The sequence below is a fragment of the Alosa sapidissima genome, chromosome 22 (assembly GCF_018492685.1).
Source record: "Alosa sapidissima isolate fAloSap1 chromosome 22, fAloSap1.pri, whole genome shotgun sequence".
NCBI classification, from domain to species: domain Eukaryota; kingdom Metazoa; phylum Chordata; class Actinopteri; order Clupeiformes; family Clupeidae; genus Alosa; species Alosa sapidissima.
In genome coordinates, this window is record NC_055978.1 from 3,691,612 (window position 1) to 3,711,611 (window position 20,000).

A 20,000-nucleotide genomic window follows, 5' to 3' on the forward strand; every position below is an offset into this window, starting at 1 on the left:
AGTAAGAGAATGAAAGAAAGAAAGAAAGGAAGAAAGAAAGAAAGAAAGAAAGAAAGAAAGAAAGAGGAAGGTGTTTGTAGTGAGGACTGACAGGTTTAAAAGAGAAGAAAAGAGCAGAGAAGAGAAGAAAAGAGAGCCCTCAGGCTGTCGCTCCATCTCACATGTGGACGTGCGGTGGCTGGAAGCGGCCCTGGTTGATGTTGTAGAAGGTGAAGGCCTGGGTGGGGTTGGAGCTGTACTCGTCCACCTCCACCACCCCGCGCGCTGCTCCACCTCTCTGCTGCTGCTGCTGCTGCTGCTGCCGTCGTGCCGCCATGATCTCTGACAGAGTGAACGCCATGGCAACGCCTGGCGCCGGGGCGACGGATGACGGGGCGCTGGAGGGCGTGTCTGCTGCCTTGCGGAGCAAGGCGGAGCAAGGGTAGCGCTGGCTGCTGGCCTGGGATTGGGGGTCAGTTGAGCCGGGGGCCGCGTCTGAGGGGCTCCAGGCCCAGGGAGGCCCCTTGTCCTCAGTGTCTTGCCCGCCTTGCTGGCATCCGGCTGGGACGCGTTGATTGCATCCTGCCCCTGCTCTTCCTCCTCCAAAATACTCACTGGGCACCTGTCGTGGGGGACAGTGGAAATACTTGTATAGGGCCGGAGCTGTCAGCCGTGTTTCAAAATTAATTCAGTGCATGCTCTGAGCTTTGATTATCAAAACAGCCATAGTCACATATATGTGCATTTGAAACCACAAAAATCAATAAAATACAAAAATCATCACAATACACTAGTTTTAGCTTTGTCATATTGTAATACATTATCTCTGGCACAATGCCCCCATTAGTGCACTGCATTTTCATAAAATACAGTATATCCTACAAAAAGCATCCAACAAGTCCTTGATGTAAGTCAAATGTGTATAATTGCACTTATATTAACAGTGAACATGAAGATGAACAGTTGAAGAGTGAAAATGCAGGTTTATTACAGTTATTGAAAATATTCCTTCACCTTTCTTCTCATATAAAACTTCAGTCTTCTCACTCTCCTCAGCCGCTATAATTGCACAAGAGCAGAACTGCTGTAGCCTACTATCTCACAACACATTTATTAAATTACATCATTTCTATGACATTAATTAAATACAATTATGTTTTTAATGTTTTGCTTACAATTTGCTGTTGGATTCTCAGGAACATATTACACAAAAGTATTATATTATACAAACATAATACCTTGACATAACTTCTATATGCAACATGGCACCCTGTCGAAACTGAAACTGCTATCTAAAAAGTATTTAAATAGACCAGTGGTTCACACATAGTTCACTGGTTTGAGAAATTTCTGTAATGAGACAATGATATATGTTGAAAATAAAGCTGGCTGTTGAACCTTATACTGATTATCAAAATAGAGAATAGCTATTTTATCACGCAAGAAAAAGGATGACAGTAATAGCAATTTTGGCCCATTTAATATTATGGTGGACATCCTCTATTTTAAGGCGAAAAGGCAATTTGGAACATAAATGACACATCATACGACGTTTTAAAAACGTTTAAATCTCTTTTATACCTTTCCATGAACTTCGTAAGGATATGACAACTTGCTGCCACCCTTCTAGTGTTAACTACAAAGGATTAGTGCTGCTCACAGACCGGACCTACAGTATGGTCAACTCCATGCGCTCCAAATTAAACCTTCCAACCGAAACTCCGACTGACAGCACTGTTTTGATGTGAAATGCTGCCCAGTTACACAAGTGCCTTGTCCTATCTCAATTGCTGGAATGAATCAATTAAGTTGTTAATTTCACTGAACATACATAATGTGTGGATGTTATCCGATAACGTAAACTATCTACTGAAATACAAAATATGAGACGCAGCCCCTACGCACTCAATCAGGGATGCATCCCAGCAAGCTCTCTTCGCTGCAGTCGCGAAGAAGAAAAACAACCAACCTGGACTGTTTGAGCCTCCCAGCTGAGACGTCAGATGGGGATTCGTGGTAACGGAGATTTTCCGGTGATCTCTAGGCCTATCCGCTTCAAAAATCAATGGGGAAATGAGAGAGGTCAGAGATGTGAGACTGCCGCTCGCGAGTCGCGCTTGTTGGTTTGAACGGGCTCCGCGTGGTTCCCCGGTTTGTGTTTCGCTGTGCACTCGCTGAGACACTCCCCCTTACTGGCGCTCTCGTACTCTGGATCTTTCTAGCTCCTCAGCGCAGCGCAGCGCACGCAGGGAAATGGAACGATCAGAAGCTGGCCAAGGGGGGCTAGGGGTTTTTGATTATTTGAGGGAGATGGCGCTCTTTGATGTAGAGAGCACTGTCATTGTCGAAGAAATTGGTGTTTGAATTGCGAAGATTCCCCCAAGCCTACTTTAGGATACAGTTTCTTATCACACTAATCTCTCACTACAAATCCAATGTGGACCGTTTTATTTTCATCAATCCATCCTTATTCCATATAAATTCATTCTAATTGTCAGTAATATGACACTATTTTTTCGGGCTGTAATGGTGAATGTTTCATTATATTATAAATGTAATTGTTAGTGCTGGTAGTCGAACAACCGCATTTTTAGGCGAGATTATACGAGTTTCCTCTGCTGTGCGTAATGATTCTTTGAGATACATGTTGTATAGCCCCACAAATGAAACCTTGGCTACATTTTGAGACAGCAACTGCAATGAGCGCCTCTTGAAAGTAGATGGAAAACTTCCTGTGCTCTATTGAGATGGTGAGTTTTAAACACGCTCCCAGGTCACCAGGTAGATTCATGGCAAAGGTCGACACTTTGCTCAGTCTCTTTTCAGGGAAATATGAATTCTGATTATTTAATAGATATTGCCTTTTACCACGCAGCTTATCTTCATTTTTGTTTACTATTGCAGTGATTTCTTTTTTTAGTTAAACACCAAGGCAATCAATTTCTCACAATTCATCGTAAACGCTCAATAACATGTAGGCCTAGCTCTAATTAATCTTGAAGATATATACAATAATACAGTAGGAATGATAATAATAAGTAATGCTCTCTGTAGCACCCGTTGGCTATCCTCAAGCATTTTAAGAGTAAACTCGGCCGGTGGCATTGCACTCACTATCCTTCCCAGAGAGCCGCGCGTGGCTACGCACCGAATTTAGAACTGGCAGTTTTTTGGGTTAGGCTAGCCAAGCCTACTCTTCCTTTGATTACTGTAGACTGTACAGAAGACCTGACTTGAAGTTGGAGTGTGTGCTATGGTGGAACCGAGGCAGTGTAAAGAGATACATTTCAAACTAAATTATTTTGGTAAATGGTTTTGATTAGACTGTATCTGAAAGAAGAGTAAAATCTCAAAGGGACAGCTGTGTGGTTGAGAACCGGTTTTCACACAACCTATGGTTATTTAATAGCTGCTTTATTTCTCGCCATCGCATTTGAACACTTATGCGCATTGAGGTGAAACTCAACGGGTGACGGGTGTACCCTTGTGGAGATTCTAAGAAATTCAGCGAATGAAACCTGACTATAACACTAGGTGGCAGTGAAGCTATATATAAACTACCTTGTATTCAGATAACATGGTAAGGGTAGTGAAGTCCTGTTAGAATACCACTGATTCGAGCAAACAGCTGTGGTCCAGTCAGCTACAGTAATATTGCAACAGAATACTAAGATAGATGAGTACACAGACTTTAGGAATGTCTTAGAGAGACACCATTTCGGCCAACAGACTAATCAGAGACATTGTGTTTAGGCTACAATACTGTTGCAGCTGTGAAGAACGCCTCATCCTTGTTTGGTTAAAGTGGAATTCTGTAATGACGATGGTTTAATTCCCTCTAGGACATTTCCTTTATAAATAGGCTATGCCTCTGTCCAGCATTGCATTAGTTACTGCTGCAAAAATTTGGTGTCTAAGTTAAATAACCTTATGCTTATTCCAAAATCTTCTCAGTTGAAAGTGTGACTGATGACAGTCTGGTTATAAATAAATCTTTATCTCATGATTAATTAACCATAAGCATAAACGTTCACATAAATTTAACTTTCAATACTGCCTCATCATCTGGCTCTGACCTCCATTTTCTTTGCTGGACAGTGAAGGCACACAGACACAAATGCACAGACCAAGTGCAACAGCTCCAGTTTTCATATGATTTATTATTAAAGTGAGACCTTAACAATAGTTTCTTTTTCCTTTGTTGACACTCTCTGCCACTTGTTTGTGGGGAAATAGGAGAATGGGGATGACACACACACACACAAACACACACACACACACACACACACACACACACACACACACACACACACAAACACACACACACACACACACAAACACACACACACACACACACACACACAAACACATCACATGGCCGACTGACGTTTTATCTTTTGTTGTTTCCTCTACATGGAAAAATGCATTGGTGTGGAAAGCATTAGTATACACTGTCATATCTATACAGTGGGCCTCTCTCTCTTTCTTCTCTTTTTCTCTATCCCTCCTTCTCTTTCACACTTCTGAATAACAAAACAATGAAAACAGTGTTTGGGAGAGTCGTGTGAGTCTCTCGTTCCTTTACAACTTGTTTCCCCTCTAACATGGTAAATATTAATTTACTATTTAAAATAAAAAGAAAAGAAAAACAAACAAACAAAAAAGATGCCAACATTTTTACATCATTTACACATTAGTAATGATAAAGCTTAGAAAGTCACCAGCAGCAACCTTAATTATTCCTCTCAGCTTAAAGGAGTACCGTCACACCGGTGTGACGGGAATGTTGGGAAATGAACGTTCTAAAGAATATCTGGGTTCATTCAGAGCCATATCTGGGTTCATTGAATTCAACAGAGTTTTAGAACCTTCAATTGTTGGGGAACGGAATCTTATGTTAGAATGTTTAAAAACCTACACCTTTAAGGTTTAAAGGGCGGTAACGGAACATGTCTTTATCCATGTCTTTGTGTCTCATTTTGTCTCTCTCTTCTCTGTGTGTGCATGGTTCATTTCTGAATGCTGTGTATGAATTACATGCTAGGATTTTTGTTACACGTGTGTGTGTGTGTGTGCGTGTGTAAGGGGAATATTCTGAATGCTTGGGCTTCTTTTTAATAACACATCTCATACATTCTTGATCCATTGTCAGAGTACAAAGAGATATGGATAGCCATTCTTTCCCAAACAGATATATAATCAAATGCACAAAAACTCAAAAGAAACTAAACACACACACACACACACGCCAACAAAATCAAATCAAAAGACAGTACAAACTAAACCAACAGATGGACACCCAGACGGACAGACAACCACACAGCGTGACAGTCCAGATGCTATGAAAGCTTCTGCATGCGTCTTTGTATGAAGAGGCCATAGCTAAGTTTTGCATAACCAGGTGAGGGAGCTGATGACAGGTTGGGGGGGGGGGGGGGGGGGGGGGGTCGGGGGAGAGGCACCTGTTTGCTGTTAGTCTGCTACTCTTTGGTTTTGGGATGGAGGGTCCTTTTCACTCTTCCTCTAATTCTATCTCTCTTTCTCTCTGTCTGTTTTTCTCTCTCCCTCTGTTTCTCAGGCTGAATACTGGGCAGAGTGGAGTTTACACAGTCCCCACTGAGACACTAGTGGCGGCAGAGCTAGCTGCAGGAATGCTTGCAATAATAAGTGCTTATTTGAACAGAAAAAAAAGAAAGCAGAAAAAAATATTGTCGAAAAAAAAAATTTGAGATGGCCTTTCCATGATATTTCACCACCATTTCACTGAATCACTTTTCAGCATGTTCTCTCCTCTCTCTCTCTCTCACTCACTCCTGTCCAGTCCAAAAACACCTCAAGAGGAATGGACAGACCACTGGAGGATGCCTTTATTGTTAACAGGGTTTGGGGGGTTGTTTCAAGCTTAGCTCATGGATGTGTCATCTGTATTTTTAAGGGACTGCTCACGCTCCTTGGTAAGGCCAAGGCATACTTCCCTCCCTCCTTGGGGGATAGTGTTATCTGCCTCCTAAATGAACCGCCGAAACACACACACACACACACACACACACACACACACACACTCATTGTTCCGCAGTGCCACAACCTCTGTGTTTTTAATCACACAATGCCTGGGGAGAGATCAAGCAGCCCAGAGAGGAGTTTTTCATGCGCTCAACCAACTATGTGGGGAAGTGAAGAATGTTAAAAGGGATATTGAGACAACATTAAATAATGCTCTCCAGAGGAAAATGAAAACTACGTAGGAAATCTCTCCGAGTGCCGTCTTCTCTAATGCAGCTTGAGTTTGTCAGTTTTTTTTTCTCTTTGCAACTGGATTATCGCAGATCTACCAGGTCAACAAAAAAGGACTACAACACCTATAGTATTTTGGCTTCTTTCTACACATAGTATATCCTTTTCTCCTCTATCTGAAATGTGTTTCCTCTCTCTCTCTCTCTCTCTCTCTCTTTGGGTGATATACATCAACTAACTGCATTGCAAAACTTCAAAAGTCATCACTCCTAAACTAGCCGACAGTTATCTCATACATGTGCATATACACTATAGTCTAAATCTCTCTCTAGCACACACCACATAAACAACACACACACACACACACACACACACACACATACACACACACACACACAAATACACACACACACACACGCAAAAAATCCCATTAAATACATTCTAAGGATAAGTGTACTGTATGTAGCATTACTTGTTAGTTAACTATATATTTATAAACCTCTTGACTCCATCCTATCCACCACAGCCCTGATTCCTTGTACCTTTTATTCCATCACAAAATAGGGTTCATTGGGTTCATTGCAGGTTTGGCTGATTAAAGATCAGCAATGGGGGTACCAAAAATATATGGGAGATGACATGATATATAGTCTGGAGTCGATAGTCGATAGCCAATTAGGAGGATGTCATGATGAGGCCGTGACAGCTTGTCTTTGTGCCCAGCACAAAGCCGTTCCATGTTAGGTTAGAGTTTAGTTCTTGTGGGAATATGTGAACTCTCTTCAATCAGAGTCCATGACTTTTGCCTCACTTCTAATGGTATTACACAGCCACAAGTACTCCCATCAGTAATAAGTCCAGGTCAACAACTTCTGCCCTCTTGAAAATGGAACTCTGGTCTCAAGAAAAACACAAAGGCTAAAGATACACAGAGCGTCTACCCTCATAAACTCCACTGGATTGCAAATATTCTGGGCAAGGTGACCATGTTCTTGAGACAAACAAGCAAACAAAACAAAATAAATCTCCATTGCAAACAAACAATAACAGACTCTCTTAGGAATACAATGTCCACTGACCATCCAACATTCAGTGCCATTCTCTCGCTTCTCGTCCTTGCTAAGATTGGGCTGGATATAAATCTACGGTAGTTTGGACTAACTGTATACGTGGATAAATGGAAGAAGCTTGCACTTTGTGCCATCATATGAGAAACTTTACACTAAAAGTCTTTCTTTCTCTCTGGCAGCTAACAAGCTAGCTTGCTGTACAGAATGGTGAAATGGTGCAAATTCAAAACTGCCACTATTCCACTGCTGATATATATCTTCCCTTCAATTGACGATCATTCAGACAAAAGTTCACAAAAGATTACAGAGGTAATTTTTACTCTCAGGACTGAGTCATTCAGAGGTGAGGAAAAAAGGAAGATGCACAGATTATTACTTTCTTTCTTTCTTTCTTTCTTTCTTTTTTTCTTACTGTTTTTATTTCTCTTCCTTCCTTCTTCACTTGTTTCTTTCTGTCAAAGGAATCCAATACTGAGTACCGTGAGAATATGGGTAGTTTTTTTTTCTTCTTTTTTTTCTTTCAAACCAACAAAACCAAGATGAAACATTTCTATACAACACAAACATAAGGAAAAACTTAGAATTTCTTTCTACAGTTTACAATATAAAATTCAAGTGCAATTGAAGTTCCAAATATTAGCTACATAACATACATTTCTATCGTAACCTCTGTTACTTGCAGGTAGTTTTTTTTTATTATCTTGTTATATAGTTTAAAATCTACTATATAGACTTTCACTTTCTTTGTCTTTCATAATGTAAGCACAGCACAAGCTGAATTAGTTCAGGGTCTCATAAAAGGTTCACTTTACCCATCTTACAATGGCTGAAAAACTTTTAAGCGCACCAAACATTTTACATCCTCTATCTCTCGTGCATGTAAGGGGCCATAGGAAGAAAATCAAAGAAAAAAATAGCCGGCAAGATATATTGTATGTGAATATGAATGTACTAGCATACCTTAGCTATGCAGTTATAAATTCATACATATTCACATACACACACACACACCAAACACGCACACACACACACACACACACACACACACACACACACACACACACACACACACACACAAATACATTCACAGACACATTTGCATATTCTCTCTCTCTCTCACACACACACACTCTCTCACACACACACACACACACACACACACACTTACATATTTATATCAAACATCCATAATGTGGGGTTTTGCTAGTACTAGCACATATAAATATTTTAAAAATAATAAACTAATAAATGAAATCAAATAAAACAAACAAACACATTAAAAATCAAATAAAACAAACAAAAACAAAGACGAACTTATCAAAAAAAGAAAGAGTTTAAAGTCAAAACAAGGACTTTAAATGTCTAGGGGTGTTCAGTCTTTTTCCTTTACGTATCATGTGGAATTGTGGAAGCTACAGCTAGCGAGCAAAAACAATAGGGGGGAATAGAGAGCGTGAAAGGGGCACATTTAGATGTGCAGGGCGGTTCAAGGACCTGGAGTGATCTGGGGACCTATTTGTACGGTCGGAGGAACCTTGACACTTTGGAGCGGAGGAACTTGATGAAAGAACGTGGGAACATTTCTTTGGACTCCTGAACGGTGTACTTGAAGTAGTTGTGGGGGTGAGCCAACACGTCGAACAGCGCCTTGATTAGTTTTTTGTCCTGGGGGAGGAAGCAAAATACCAGACATGGGTCACATGCTTGGACGAGCTCGCTGTAACCAAACCTTCACAAGAACTTGCACTCACAATCACGCTAAGACTGATTGCAATGAAGTCATTCTGAATACAAACAAAATAAATACATGACTAAACTCATAAGGGAGAGGTGTAACTAGTTTGTCACATTATTATCACATGTCATCATTAATTAGGTCACTATAGCACTGTTTATTGAGAGGAGACTCACTTTCAGTATCTCCTGATGATTCTCTGAGGCGTAGAGTCGACCGTCACGGACAATGTCCTCAATAAGTTGCTGGTAGTCCTCTAAAAAACACAGCAGGGTAAGTTCTTGTAAATAACATACATTTATTTGTTTGTTTGTTTATGTGGTGGGTACACAAAAGTAGATGCTTTAAGTTTTCAATTGTGTCTGGGAGTCTGACCATCGTAGGTCACGTAGGGCACTTGGAAGCCTTTGCCGCTGTTGCCTTCGTTGGACTTGAACTGGATCCACAGCTTGCGGGAGCGTGAGGTGAAGGCGATGGGCCGCTCATACGTCTGGCACGTCTCATAGGTGGTGATAGAGGTGGGCAGGGCTGAAGGGGAAAGGGAGGAGTTTACTGCATATAGACCTTTTGTACTGCATAAACAAACATGTGCCTTCCTAAGGCATTTCCTGTGGTACAGAAAACGTTTTGTAAAGCATTACGCTAAAGTCTGATTTATTTTCAATTCTGCTGTTTTGAACATTTCAACCGGAAATCCTCTAGGAACAGATTGAATGGGTCTATACTGAAGGGATGCCTGCTGAAAGTGGTTTATTTTCTTTCTACCTTTTTGTCCTTTTGGATTACATAAATGCAAATTGGACTGAACACAGATTTCCAGTGTGAGTGATAAAACCTCCTATCTCAGTTGAACACATACTGTACATGTTCTTAGTTTTGTTTATTTATTCTGAAGAAGGGCATTCACTAAGGGCCTCACATACAGTAAATGTAAACAAAATAGGTAATTGATAAATGCTAAATTGACAGATTGCCTCAGGTCATCATACCGCTCTTTCTCATGACAAGCACGTCTCCACACTCATCCTCGATGGGAAGGAAGATCTCGGGCACGACGATAAGGATGCGTCTCTTGTTGGGCGGGTTGATGGTCCAGATACAGTCCACGTTGGATGGATAGTCGCCGGGGTAGTTGGGAGACTCGATGTAGCCCATGAGCTCCCCCAGCTCTCCACCACACATCTGATCTGAGGAGACCCAAAGAGAGAGAGAGACAGAGAGAGAGAGGGAGAGAGAGGGAGAGAGAGAGAAAGAGAGAGAGAGAGTGAGCACTCCTGAAGGACTCACTGTGCAACCTCACAATCTTAACAGATATTTATCATTCGATATGCAGTCCCAAATTTACTTTCCTTTATTTTCAAGTTCAACATGCCTGGACTTTCTTGGTGTTTTTGCACTGGTAAGCACACATATATGAACTCTATCTGAAGTTATTTTCTTACTTTTGCAGTGAGACACGTTGGTGGCACCATCAAAGTCGGTGGTGGTGTTCCCAGGGCAGTTGATACAGTAGTTCTGGCCGAACTCGGACTGGTAGGTCCCCACCGGGCAGCGGATACAGCGGTGCGTTGTGGAGTTGTAATGGTGTCCAGGAGCACAGTGAACTAATACAAACACAGATGAGAGAAGCATTTCAAAACATGCCACTTGCACCAGTGGTCACAGGACTAGAGTACTTGATCAGTGAGATGGATTACTGAGGTGGTCTAAACTGTAACTTTAATTCACTGAACTATTTCAGTGGACAAACTGACATCTAATTTTGGCATGCAGTGTGTTTCTTTCTTCAACAGTCTACAGTCAATCAAATCAAATACCCACTGAAATGTTTCCTAGTCACCTGTGTCAATGATAACTAGCACAAGCTAGCCCAAGCTAGATGAAGTGTGACTTACCTTGATGTGCTGAACTTCAATATTTATTTGAACTACTCTAGTGGAGGAATTGACCACCTAATTCTGACATATGGTGTGTTTCTTGCTGCTGCAGTCAACAACGTAAAATTGAGTGTGTTTAGCCTCATCCATCCAGCACAAATCACAAAATGGCGGTGTATTATAAGACATTTAGAGAGAGAGGGGCGTGATCAAATGTAGTAAACAAAGCTGTGCATTCAAAACAAGCCCAGCCCAGTGCTATATAATAATGTGTCAGGACACCGTGAAGTATCTCATGTTAACTTGTTTACTAGATAAACTGGAACCTAACCAATTGACTTATGGGTATTGTAGTCTATTGTAGTCTGCTTCCCCTACCTTTGGCCTCGCAGTCTTTAAAGGACGTGCTGCCCACGTGCTTGGTCATGAGGCCACCCCCACAGGGGAAGCACAGCACTCGGCCCGGCTCTGGCTGGAAGGTGCCCAGGGCACACTGCTGGCATGGCCGGAACCCGTCCGAGGAGAAATGCCCAGGGGGACACTGGCCTAAAGGGAGAGAGTGGGCACAGAGTGGGCATACCGGGGAGCAGGAGAAGGGGAGCTGAGCTTGAAAATCAGCATACATGCAACATACATAGACACATACATCACCACAATAGTGAAGTCACTGTCAACACACACACACACACACACACACACATGCACACACACACACACACACACACACACACACACACACACACACACACACACACACACACACACACGCATGCACACATACACACACACACACACACACATACAGGCACATACACATAAATATATCCTAGCAATCACCAACACACAGAGAAACATAAACACACACTCACCCCCACACTCAGAGACGTTCTTGGCCCCGGTGATGCCCTGTCCCTCCGTGCTGGGGCAGGGCTCACAGGACAGCTGGCCCTCCGTGTCCTGGTAGGTGCCCGGGGGACACTGGACACACTGCTCCTGCCCCCCGCTGTAGAACGTCCCCACCCCACAGCTGACTAGGAGGCCATCACACAGGGCAGTCAGTGAGTATACCAACATCAACAACAACACATTGCATTTATATATAGAGCTTTTTCGAGACACCCAAAGCGCTGCACAGTGAAGGGCGAACACCGCTAACTACCACTAGTGTGTGCAGCACCCACCTGGGTGATGCACGGCAGCCATTTTGTGCCAGAATGCTCCCCACACACCAGCTTGAGGTGGAGAGTGAGGGAGTGAATGAAAGAGGCAATAACAATGGAGGATGATTAGGGGGCCAGATTGAACGAGCCAGATTGGGAATTTAACCAGGACACTGGGGAACCCCCTTCTCCCTGCTCCCTAACAACATATAGAACTATTCAATCCTATACTGCAGATGTGCACCTATTTTACATAGACACATACAGTACACATTAGATTATCACTGTACACTCATAGTACAAAAACATAATATACTTCATTTTGACAGTTGACTAAAAACATTTTAGGGAATCTTTTTTAAGATCTTACATGGACTTGCGCCTCCCCCAGTGAGTGAGTTCATGGTGTGGAAGGGCAATAGCAAGAGGGCAACAAGGGCAAACACTAGAGGGCGCTGTGTCGTACAACATAGATGTAGCAAGATGGGTCAAGCTGTTTTCTCAGCCAGAGCAACACAGCTCTGGAAAAGTTTACCCTCAGACTGAAGAGAAAGTTATGGCTACCCAAGATTTAAACACAAACTTAAGACCTGGCTTAAAGCAAACCAAATATGTGACCATAATGGACTATGTGATCATGTGTAATCATAGAATAGAACAACTGAGCATTTAAAGACTCTAGAATAGAACAACTGAGCATTTAAAGACTCTGCCTTGCACCTATGTTTATTGCATTGTATGATTTCCACACTGTGTCTTTGTCTTATTTGTTGTCTTATCTGTTGTAATCATGGTTGCACTGTCTGTTTAATGGGTGCTCACTGTACTGATCTGGGCACCAGCCTGCATGACTCTCCTGTATTCACCTGTCTTATAATGACTCGTCTGACATACTGTACCTGCTTTGCTGTCTTAGGTGCCGTCATTTGACTGTCTACAGAACTTTGTACAATTCTCTGTGAACTGAAGCTCTGAATCTTTTTTCCCCCACTCTCTGAGTCTTTCAGGGAGAGCTTTAATTTTACATGCACTACAGACTGCCTGCACCATTTTGAAGTAGATGTTGAAGTAAATGTTTGAACAGCAGTAGTACCATATATATAAGTAGTACCCTTTGCAGTTATACTCTGAATGTAAGTAGAATGACAGGATGGATGAAGCTTTATCTTTGAAGCTTTATAAAGTCTTAATAAGCCCTTGTATATTTTACAACAGCTGTGTGTTAAAAAGCTCACCTGGCAAATTTTTTGAAACACCTGTAAACATCCAGACTACCTGTCCAGAACAGAAGCATATGTAAGGGACTACATATCCCATGATTCTCACCACATTTGCCGTCTATGAGGACCTGGCCGGTGCTGCAGGACTCTGTGTCTTCTGACTGGCGCGCTGCCCGCTGTGCCACCTCATACACGGTGCCCGAGAACTGGATGTAGAACTGCTGCTTGTTAATGGACTTGCGGAGGGTACGCATGGCATTCTGCAGCCGCTGTTTGGTCTTCTCCCGCACGCAGTCCACATTACACGAGTCTGGAACACACACACGCACACAAACACACACACTTTTGTCTAACCATGTGTTTCCACACAAACACATATATCTGCAGACTTTGTATGGTTATGGTGCAAAACACCATGCACCGTGTTCTTTATGTTCCATAGTGAGAAAAACTTATAACTAAACCTATACACTCTATTACCAGTTATTGGAGTAAGATACATACACACACACACACACACACACACACACACCTGAAGCCTCCTCCTCCTTCATTTCCATCTCAAACTCGGCAGTGATGTGGGACACCTCTTTGGAAGGAGACTTGCGCCCGCGCCGCCTCTTCTTCGACGAGTCACATTTCAGGTTGACAAACGTGACCTGGCAGTCGTCTGTGCAAGGGAACTGTCCCCCTAGGACGAGGGAAGGGGGGTGGGTGGGGAGGGGGGAGAAGGGTAGGAAAGGAGGGTGGGGGGGTAGTAGAATGAGAGACACAAATACTTAAAAAGTTTGCACACTTTTAGAACCCTTCTTTTTTTATCTGCATTTTACTTTGTCATGCTTGGCAAAACAAACGCTTCGACCTTGCGGTCTTCTGAAAAAAATGAAAAAAGAATGATTCAAAAAGTGTGCAGACCTGCGATGTGCAAAATGACCTCCTTCAACTAGAATGAGTAGAATGAGAGAAACATTCTTTCCACAAAAAAATGGAGAAAGAAACATTGAACCTGAACACTGGGAATGGTGGGTCACCAGGGCTAAACGGTCGACAGAGTTTTATCTGTGGTTTTGGTATGTAACGGGCCAGAATTTGGCCTTCTTTTTGGAATACCAAAATTATTAACCAAGCATTACCTGATGGAAAATGTGACATTATATTACCTCAAGGGGGGAGAGTGGAAGTTTTGTGTACCTGAAGAACTGGCAACCAGGGTCGTTACTATGTGTTGACGTCAAACTATTGGTGAAAGCTTTATGTAACAGCTTAAAGGGAAAGCATTAGTCACATCATTGATGCAAGAGATTTCTTCCTTTGGAAGTCATTGATTGATGCGAAACATTTTTCCTTTGAAAGTCATTTGATAACTGTTGTTGATGATTCAAGAGGTCCTTCAAGAGATTTGTATCTTTCATACAGTATTCTTAGATACCCCTGTCACCTAGGGCAGGGGTGACTCTATCTGGGCTATTGGACATCTTTTGGTCTTTATTAACAAACCTCCTTTGTGGTGTGTCTATTACTAGATCTCCACAGTGTCCAAGTGTCCACAGTGGAACTACCATATATGCAGATGTGGTAGTGTTTGTGAGAAGTTAAGCTGACCAGGTCAATTTAACATCCTGTTTGAGCAGCTTGTAACAATCCTTCTTAATTACAGTGCATGAAAATCTTTCAGTCTTATTATTATTATTATTATTATTATTATTATTACTTAAACATTATACTATACATTAAACTATCTGTCTATCAACAACATTTAAACTATTTAGATTCAACTTTTCAATTAAACTATCAACATTCATTAAACTGTGTATCAGCATCAATTAAACTGTCTGCTTATCAACATCCATTAAACTATCTGTCTAGCAAGTTCCATTAAACTGTCTATCATTATCCATTAAAACAATCTACCTATCGACATCCATTAAACTATCTATCAACATTCATTAAACTATCTGTCTATCAACATCTATTGAATAATCTGCTTATCAACATCCATTAAATATTCTGTCCATCAACATCCATTAATTAAACTATCTGCCTATCAACATCCATTAAATGATTTGCTTATCAGCATGCGTTAAAATATCTGCCTATCAATGATTTTTAAACTATCTACATTCAACTTTTCAACTATCTACTTTTAAATGATCAACATTCATTAAAACTATCATCAAAACTCATTAAACTGTCTGTCTACACCACCATGTCTATCCTAGCAATACCTTAGTAGCCATCTGTTTTAACTATAAAATGATATCACAGTTACATCACAATGTTTGCATTTTCATGCACTGGCAATTCCTTGGAATTGAATTTCTAATTAATAACAATTCATCTCAGCATTGTGTTTACATACTGTGCAAACTGCAGATCCGAAATGATGATATAACTTCATAATTTTGTGAACCCTATATCTCTGTGTCTCCGCCTGTGCTTACCTTGCAGGCTTTGTTTGGAGGTCTCCCTGTGCTTCTCCTTGTTCCTGGGCCTCAGGTGACATTTGGCATCTTTAATCTTGAATCTGGCCTTCTGCTTTATCGGTGGGGATAACGTTTCTGATTGAGAGCAGAAAAAGAAAGGTCGAGGTCAGTATCTTAACAGGCAACCCACCTCAAACCTTCAAACAACTACTGCTGCACAACTTTCACGTTTCAAGACTTTTTTGTCTAAAACCAAATGAATTGGCTAAATCTTGAGACAGTGGATTAGACACAAAACGTCTATACACTCTATGCATTATTTGTGTTGTGTTCTATTTTCTTAAGTACCACAGGTGAAACTCTTATTGTGAAATAAGTAGGGCTGTCAAAATAACTGATTCATTTCGATTAATTAATTTGAGAAAAAATAACTGATTAAAAAATTAGTGCAGATTAATCGATTCCGTTTGACCTTTGACCCCGAGCCATTCTAGTCAGTAAAAATTAGATTGTAAAATGAAGGCGAGAGAAGAAAACGTGCTGCCTGGATCATTGTTTGGAACATTTACTTTTAAAAAATGGCCTGATGGTGTTGATAATAAATAAAGTCCTCTGCAATGTCTGCAGCAAGGAATTTGCATATCACCAACTCTATAGTCGCACATCAATGCAAAGAAATAAGTGTTGACATTGAGGGGAGTGTTAATTAATTTTCATTGTGTCCCCTAAGTTATATCTGTGGCCTGAAATGCCTTGTATGTGAAAAAAAAAACTTCTTCCCGAAGCACATTTGAATTTATTTCCTCAGCTTATTGGGTCATATCATAGATTATTATGGCAATTATTTGAACAGTGAAAATAATAGGCCAATAAAATAGTTTTTGAACTTTAATGTCAATAATGCTGATTATTTAATGATTCATTTGAATTTGAATATTTAAAATATTTTAACAGCAAAAATTATATATGCGATTAATTTAGATTAATTAATCACAGAGTATGTAATTAATTAGATTATTTTTTTTAATCGATTGACAGCCCTAGAAATAAGCGGATGTTGATATTGTCGCTGTGATGTAGTTAACATGGCGGTTGCCATTAAAAGTTATCATTGAACTTTTGAATTGTTATAATATGGTACAATGGGTGGTGAAAAAACTAAAACGGGGATATGTTCTCTTAATGGATATGTACACTTTACACGTTTCCTTTGGCTGATAAGTCAGGAAACATTAGCTACTGGCTTCAGACCTGTGGATGTCAGTAGGCCTACAAGTCTAAGGCTACAGTGTTTTAAAGTGAAAAATTCACGAATCTCTCCCCACTTTTTCCATGCTGGCACCAACTGGGAGAAAGGCGTCAGGCACTGGGTGAGTTGAGGATGTAGCACACAGTTGGGTCGTCAGGTTCAAACCGATCGTTTTCCGTTCTCACCGATCCTTACAGGTCCCCCCACTACCGTTTCAACCGCAGATGGCATTTCCCGGGACGGCAGTTCTGATACCGCGCTCCGTTTTTGTCGGAGACGGAAAAGTAAAGTGAAGGAAGCTGGGTGTGTGTGTGTGTTTGTTTGAGGAAGGGGGGGGTTCTTGTAGCTCGGCGCGTTCACCCTCACCGCATGTGGTGCGATCGGTTGTGATGAACACTTCGGTGCCTTCGCGGCAAGGCGAAGAGCGGCGCGGTCTGAGGTGCGACACGGCAGCGTAGCCATGGTGTCTGAACTGTGGCTGAACCCTGCAGGAGGTTTCAAGCCCCGAGCGAGAGGAAAACCGCGACCCGGTCCAGGCCGGTGCACTCTACCGACACCGCCGGGCCCGATCGGGCGCGCCAAGCTCGTCACGCTCCTCGTAACTCAGCGTCTGTCGGCGGCGGGCGGACATCGCCGCCAGGACCAGGGAGCAAATATATATTTAATTTCATGTTTAATGAGTTTTTTTTAGGTGCATTCTTCGGTGAGCGTTCTACCGTCCTGGGTCCAAAAGCTACAGGCTGCTGAAGGAAATATGGAGGCATGAAACCCAGAGGTGGAGAAGAAGGAGGAGGAGGAGGAGGAGGAGGAGGAAGGGTAAGGCTAAAACTGAATTCGAGAACCGCTGGGAGCAGCAAAGGAGGTTCCAGAGCAAAGGAGGAAAAAGATGACAACTCACTGTGATATGGTGAGGTCATGACCCAGCTGTCTGGCCATGTCTCTACGCTAGGTTTTGTGTGTGTGTGTGTGTGTGTGTGTGTGTGTGTGTGTGTGTGTATGTGAGTGCGTGTAAGTGCGGGTGTGAGTGTGTGTGTGTATATGTGTGTGTGTATGTGTGTGAGTGCATGTGTGTGTGTGTGAGTGCATGTGTATGTGTGAGTCTGTGTGTGAGTGCATGTGTGTGTGTGTGAGTGCATGTGTATGTGTGTATGTGTGTGTGTGTGTGTGTGTGTGTGTGTGTGTGTGTGTGTGTGTGTGTGTGTGTGTGTGTGAGAGAGAGAGAGAGAGAGAGAGAGAGAGAGAGAGAGAGAGAGAGAGAGAGAGAGAGAGAGAGAGAGAGAGAGTACCTGCGCAGGTCTGCAGTGAGGTAGTGGCATTCCTCTTCTGTGGTGCCTTTCCTGGCTGAACAGGTACCCCACAGCTTAGAGTATAGCTGTTTTCAGAGTCTGTACAACAAACACACAAACATACACACACACACACACACACACACACACACACACACACACACACACACACACACACACACACACACACAGACACAGACACAGACACAAGCACACTAGTTAGTCATTGCATAGCAGTACCAGCTGACACCACATTAACCATCTCCTCCAGAAGAACTGACAGATATCACAGGCTCATTTTACCTGTAAAAGGGTAAAATGTTTACTTAGCATTTAATATGGGTATTTTTGAGTGCATGAGTGTGTGTGTGTGTGTGTGTGTGTGTGTGTGTGTGTGTGTGTGTGTGTGTGTGTGTGTGTGTGTGTGAAGGTGTGTGGGTGTTATTGTCAGAATGACAGAACACCGTTCAGCTGTCTGGAGAGTCATTGGACCAGGCTTACCGGCTACAAATGGCCTAATGGCAGACTGAACATTTCTGTTGGCTTGTAGCTGTAGACTTCAGGGGATTGTGGGATTAAAAGTGGTTTTATATGACTTAACTATTCAACAAATGAACCCAGTGAGACCCAGATGTACACACGTACACACACACACACACACACACACACACACACACACACTCACACACACACAATATCAAGAAAACTCATCTAGACACGAACATCAGCTCCTTATGGTTGAACACATATATTGGTATCGAAATACCACCAGTCACTATTCAACAAATGCTGTTCATGACCCAAGTTGAACTATTTACATAACCACCGCAATTTACACACCTATTGACTTCCTTTTTTACACACACACACACACACACACACACACACACACACACACATACACACACACACACACACACACAAAGTGGAGGAGTGAAGAAAGATGAGGAACACCAAGTTCATAAAACGCAAGATGATTAAATGAGACGGCTGTTGGACTCGCGACGGCTCTCAATCTCTCTTAGTTTTTTTCTTCTTCCTCTCCCTTCTCTCTCGCTCCGTAAAAAAAGGGGGGATATAAAAGCAAATATTTCACTTCTGGTGTAAGGGCCATCCGTCAAGCTCTGCCCTGCCGCCAGCCAACTTAAACTCGCCGGAGCGTTTATTTAAAAAGCACCACGGATACGCGGGTGGAAGCGGCCGAGGAATGCAAGCGCTCTCGAGATGTTACTCTTCGTTTTGAGCGTGTACGAGAGACGCTTTGTCGACGCTAATGGGCCGAGGAGGGCGACCCCATTTCATAAGCGACCCGCACAGAGGTCAGAAGAGGGGCAGTGATCCTCTGTAGCGAGAGAGAGAGAGAGAGAGACAGAGAGGGAGAGAGAGGAGAGAGGGGAGAGAGAGAGAGAGAGAGAGGGAGAGAGGGAGAGAGAGAGAGAGAGAGAGAGAGAGAGAGAGAGAGGGAGAGAGAGAGAGGAGAGAGGTGCAGGAGAGAAAGAGAGAGGTGAGTTGGAGAGAGAGAAAGGTGGTGAAAGAAAAAGAAAGTATAAGTATATACTCTTTTGATCCCGTGAGGGAAATTTGGTCTCTGCATTTATCCCAATCCGTGAATTAGTGAAAGACACTCAGCACACAGTGAACACAGTGAGGTGAAGCACACACTAATCCTGGCGCAGTGAGCTGCCTGCAACAACAGCGGCGCTCGGGGAGCAGTGAGGGGTTAGGTGCCTTGCTCAAGGGTACTTCAGCCGTGCCTACTAGTTGGGG

At 42.4% G+C, this 20,000-nt stretch overlaps 2 protein-coding genes across 6 annotated transcripts in view; both read right to left on the reverse strand.

Moving 5' to 3' along the window:
• The window catches only part of mpped1 (metallophosphoesterase domain containing 1), a 50,069-nt gene extending 47,888 nt beyond the window's left edge, over nucleotides 1-2,181 (reverse strand). Inside the window, exons 1-3 of the mRNA XM_042078428.1 lie at nucleotides 1,949-2,181; nucleotides 994-1,038; nucleotides 162-601 (exon numbers count right to left, since the gene is read on the reverse strand). Of these exons, the coding sequence (XP_041934362.1) occupies nucleotides 162-601; nucleotides 994-1,005 (452 nt within the window). The 5' untranslated portion in view covers nucleotides 1,006-1,038; nucleotides 1,949-2,181. The remainder of the gene's footprint in view (nucleotides 1-161; nucleotides 602-993; nucleotides 1,039-1,948) is intronic.
• A 3,115-nt stretch (nucleotides 2,182-5,296) lies between these two features.
• scube1 (signal peptide, CUB domain, EGF-like 1) overlaps nucleotides 5,297-20,000 on the reverse strand; it is a 99,421-nt gene continuing 84,717 nt past the window's right edge. For 3 of the 5 annotated variants that reach the window (XM_042078407.1, XM_042078403.1, XM_042078405.1), the window contains 11 exons: nucleotides 18,234-18,332; nucleotides 15,717-15,833; nucleotides 13,808-13,966; nucleotides 13,382-13,585; nucleotides 11,765-11,926; nucleotides 11,274-11,441; nucleotides 10,461-10,622; nucleotides 10,008-10,205; nucleotides 9,394-9,546; nucleotides 9,195-9,274; nucleotides 5,297-8,948 (listed from right to left, as the gene is read on the reverse strand). In XM_042078407.1, coding sequence (XP_041934341.1) covers nucleotides 8,796-8,948; nucleotides 9,195-9,274; nucleotides 9,394-9,546; nucleotides 10,008-10,205; nucleotides 10,461-10,622; nucleotides 11,274-11,441; nucleotides 11,765-11,926; nucleotides 13,382-13,585; nucleotides 13,808-13,966; nucleotides 15,717-15,833; nucleotides 18,234-18,332 — 1,655 coding nt within the window. In that variant the 3' untranslated portion in view covers nucleotides 5,297-8,795. The remainder of the gene's footprint in view (nucleotides 8,949-9,194; nucleotides 9,275-9,393; nucleotides 9,547-10,007; nucleotides 10,206-10,460; nucleotides 10,623-11,273; nucleotides 11,442-11,764; nucleotides 11,927-13,381; nucleotides 13,586-13,807; nucleotides 13,967-15,716; nucleotides 15,834-18,233; nucleotides 18,333-20,000) is intronic. The other 2 variants (XM_042078408.1, XM_042078404.1) reach the window with 1 other exon arrangement.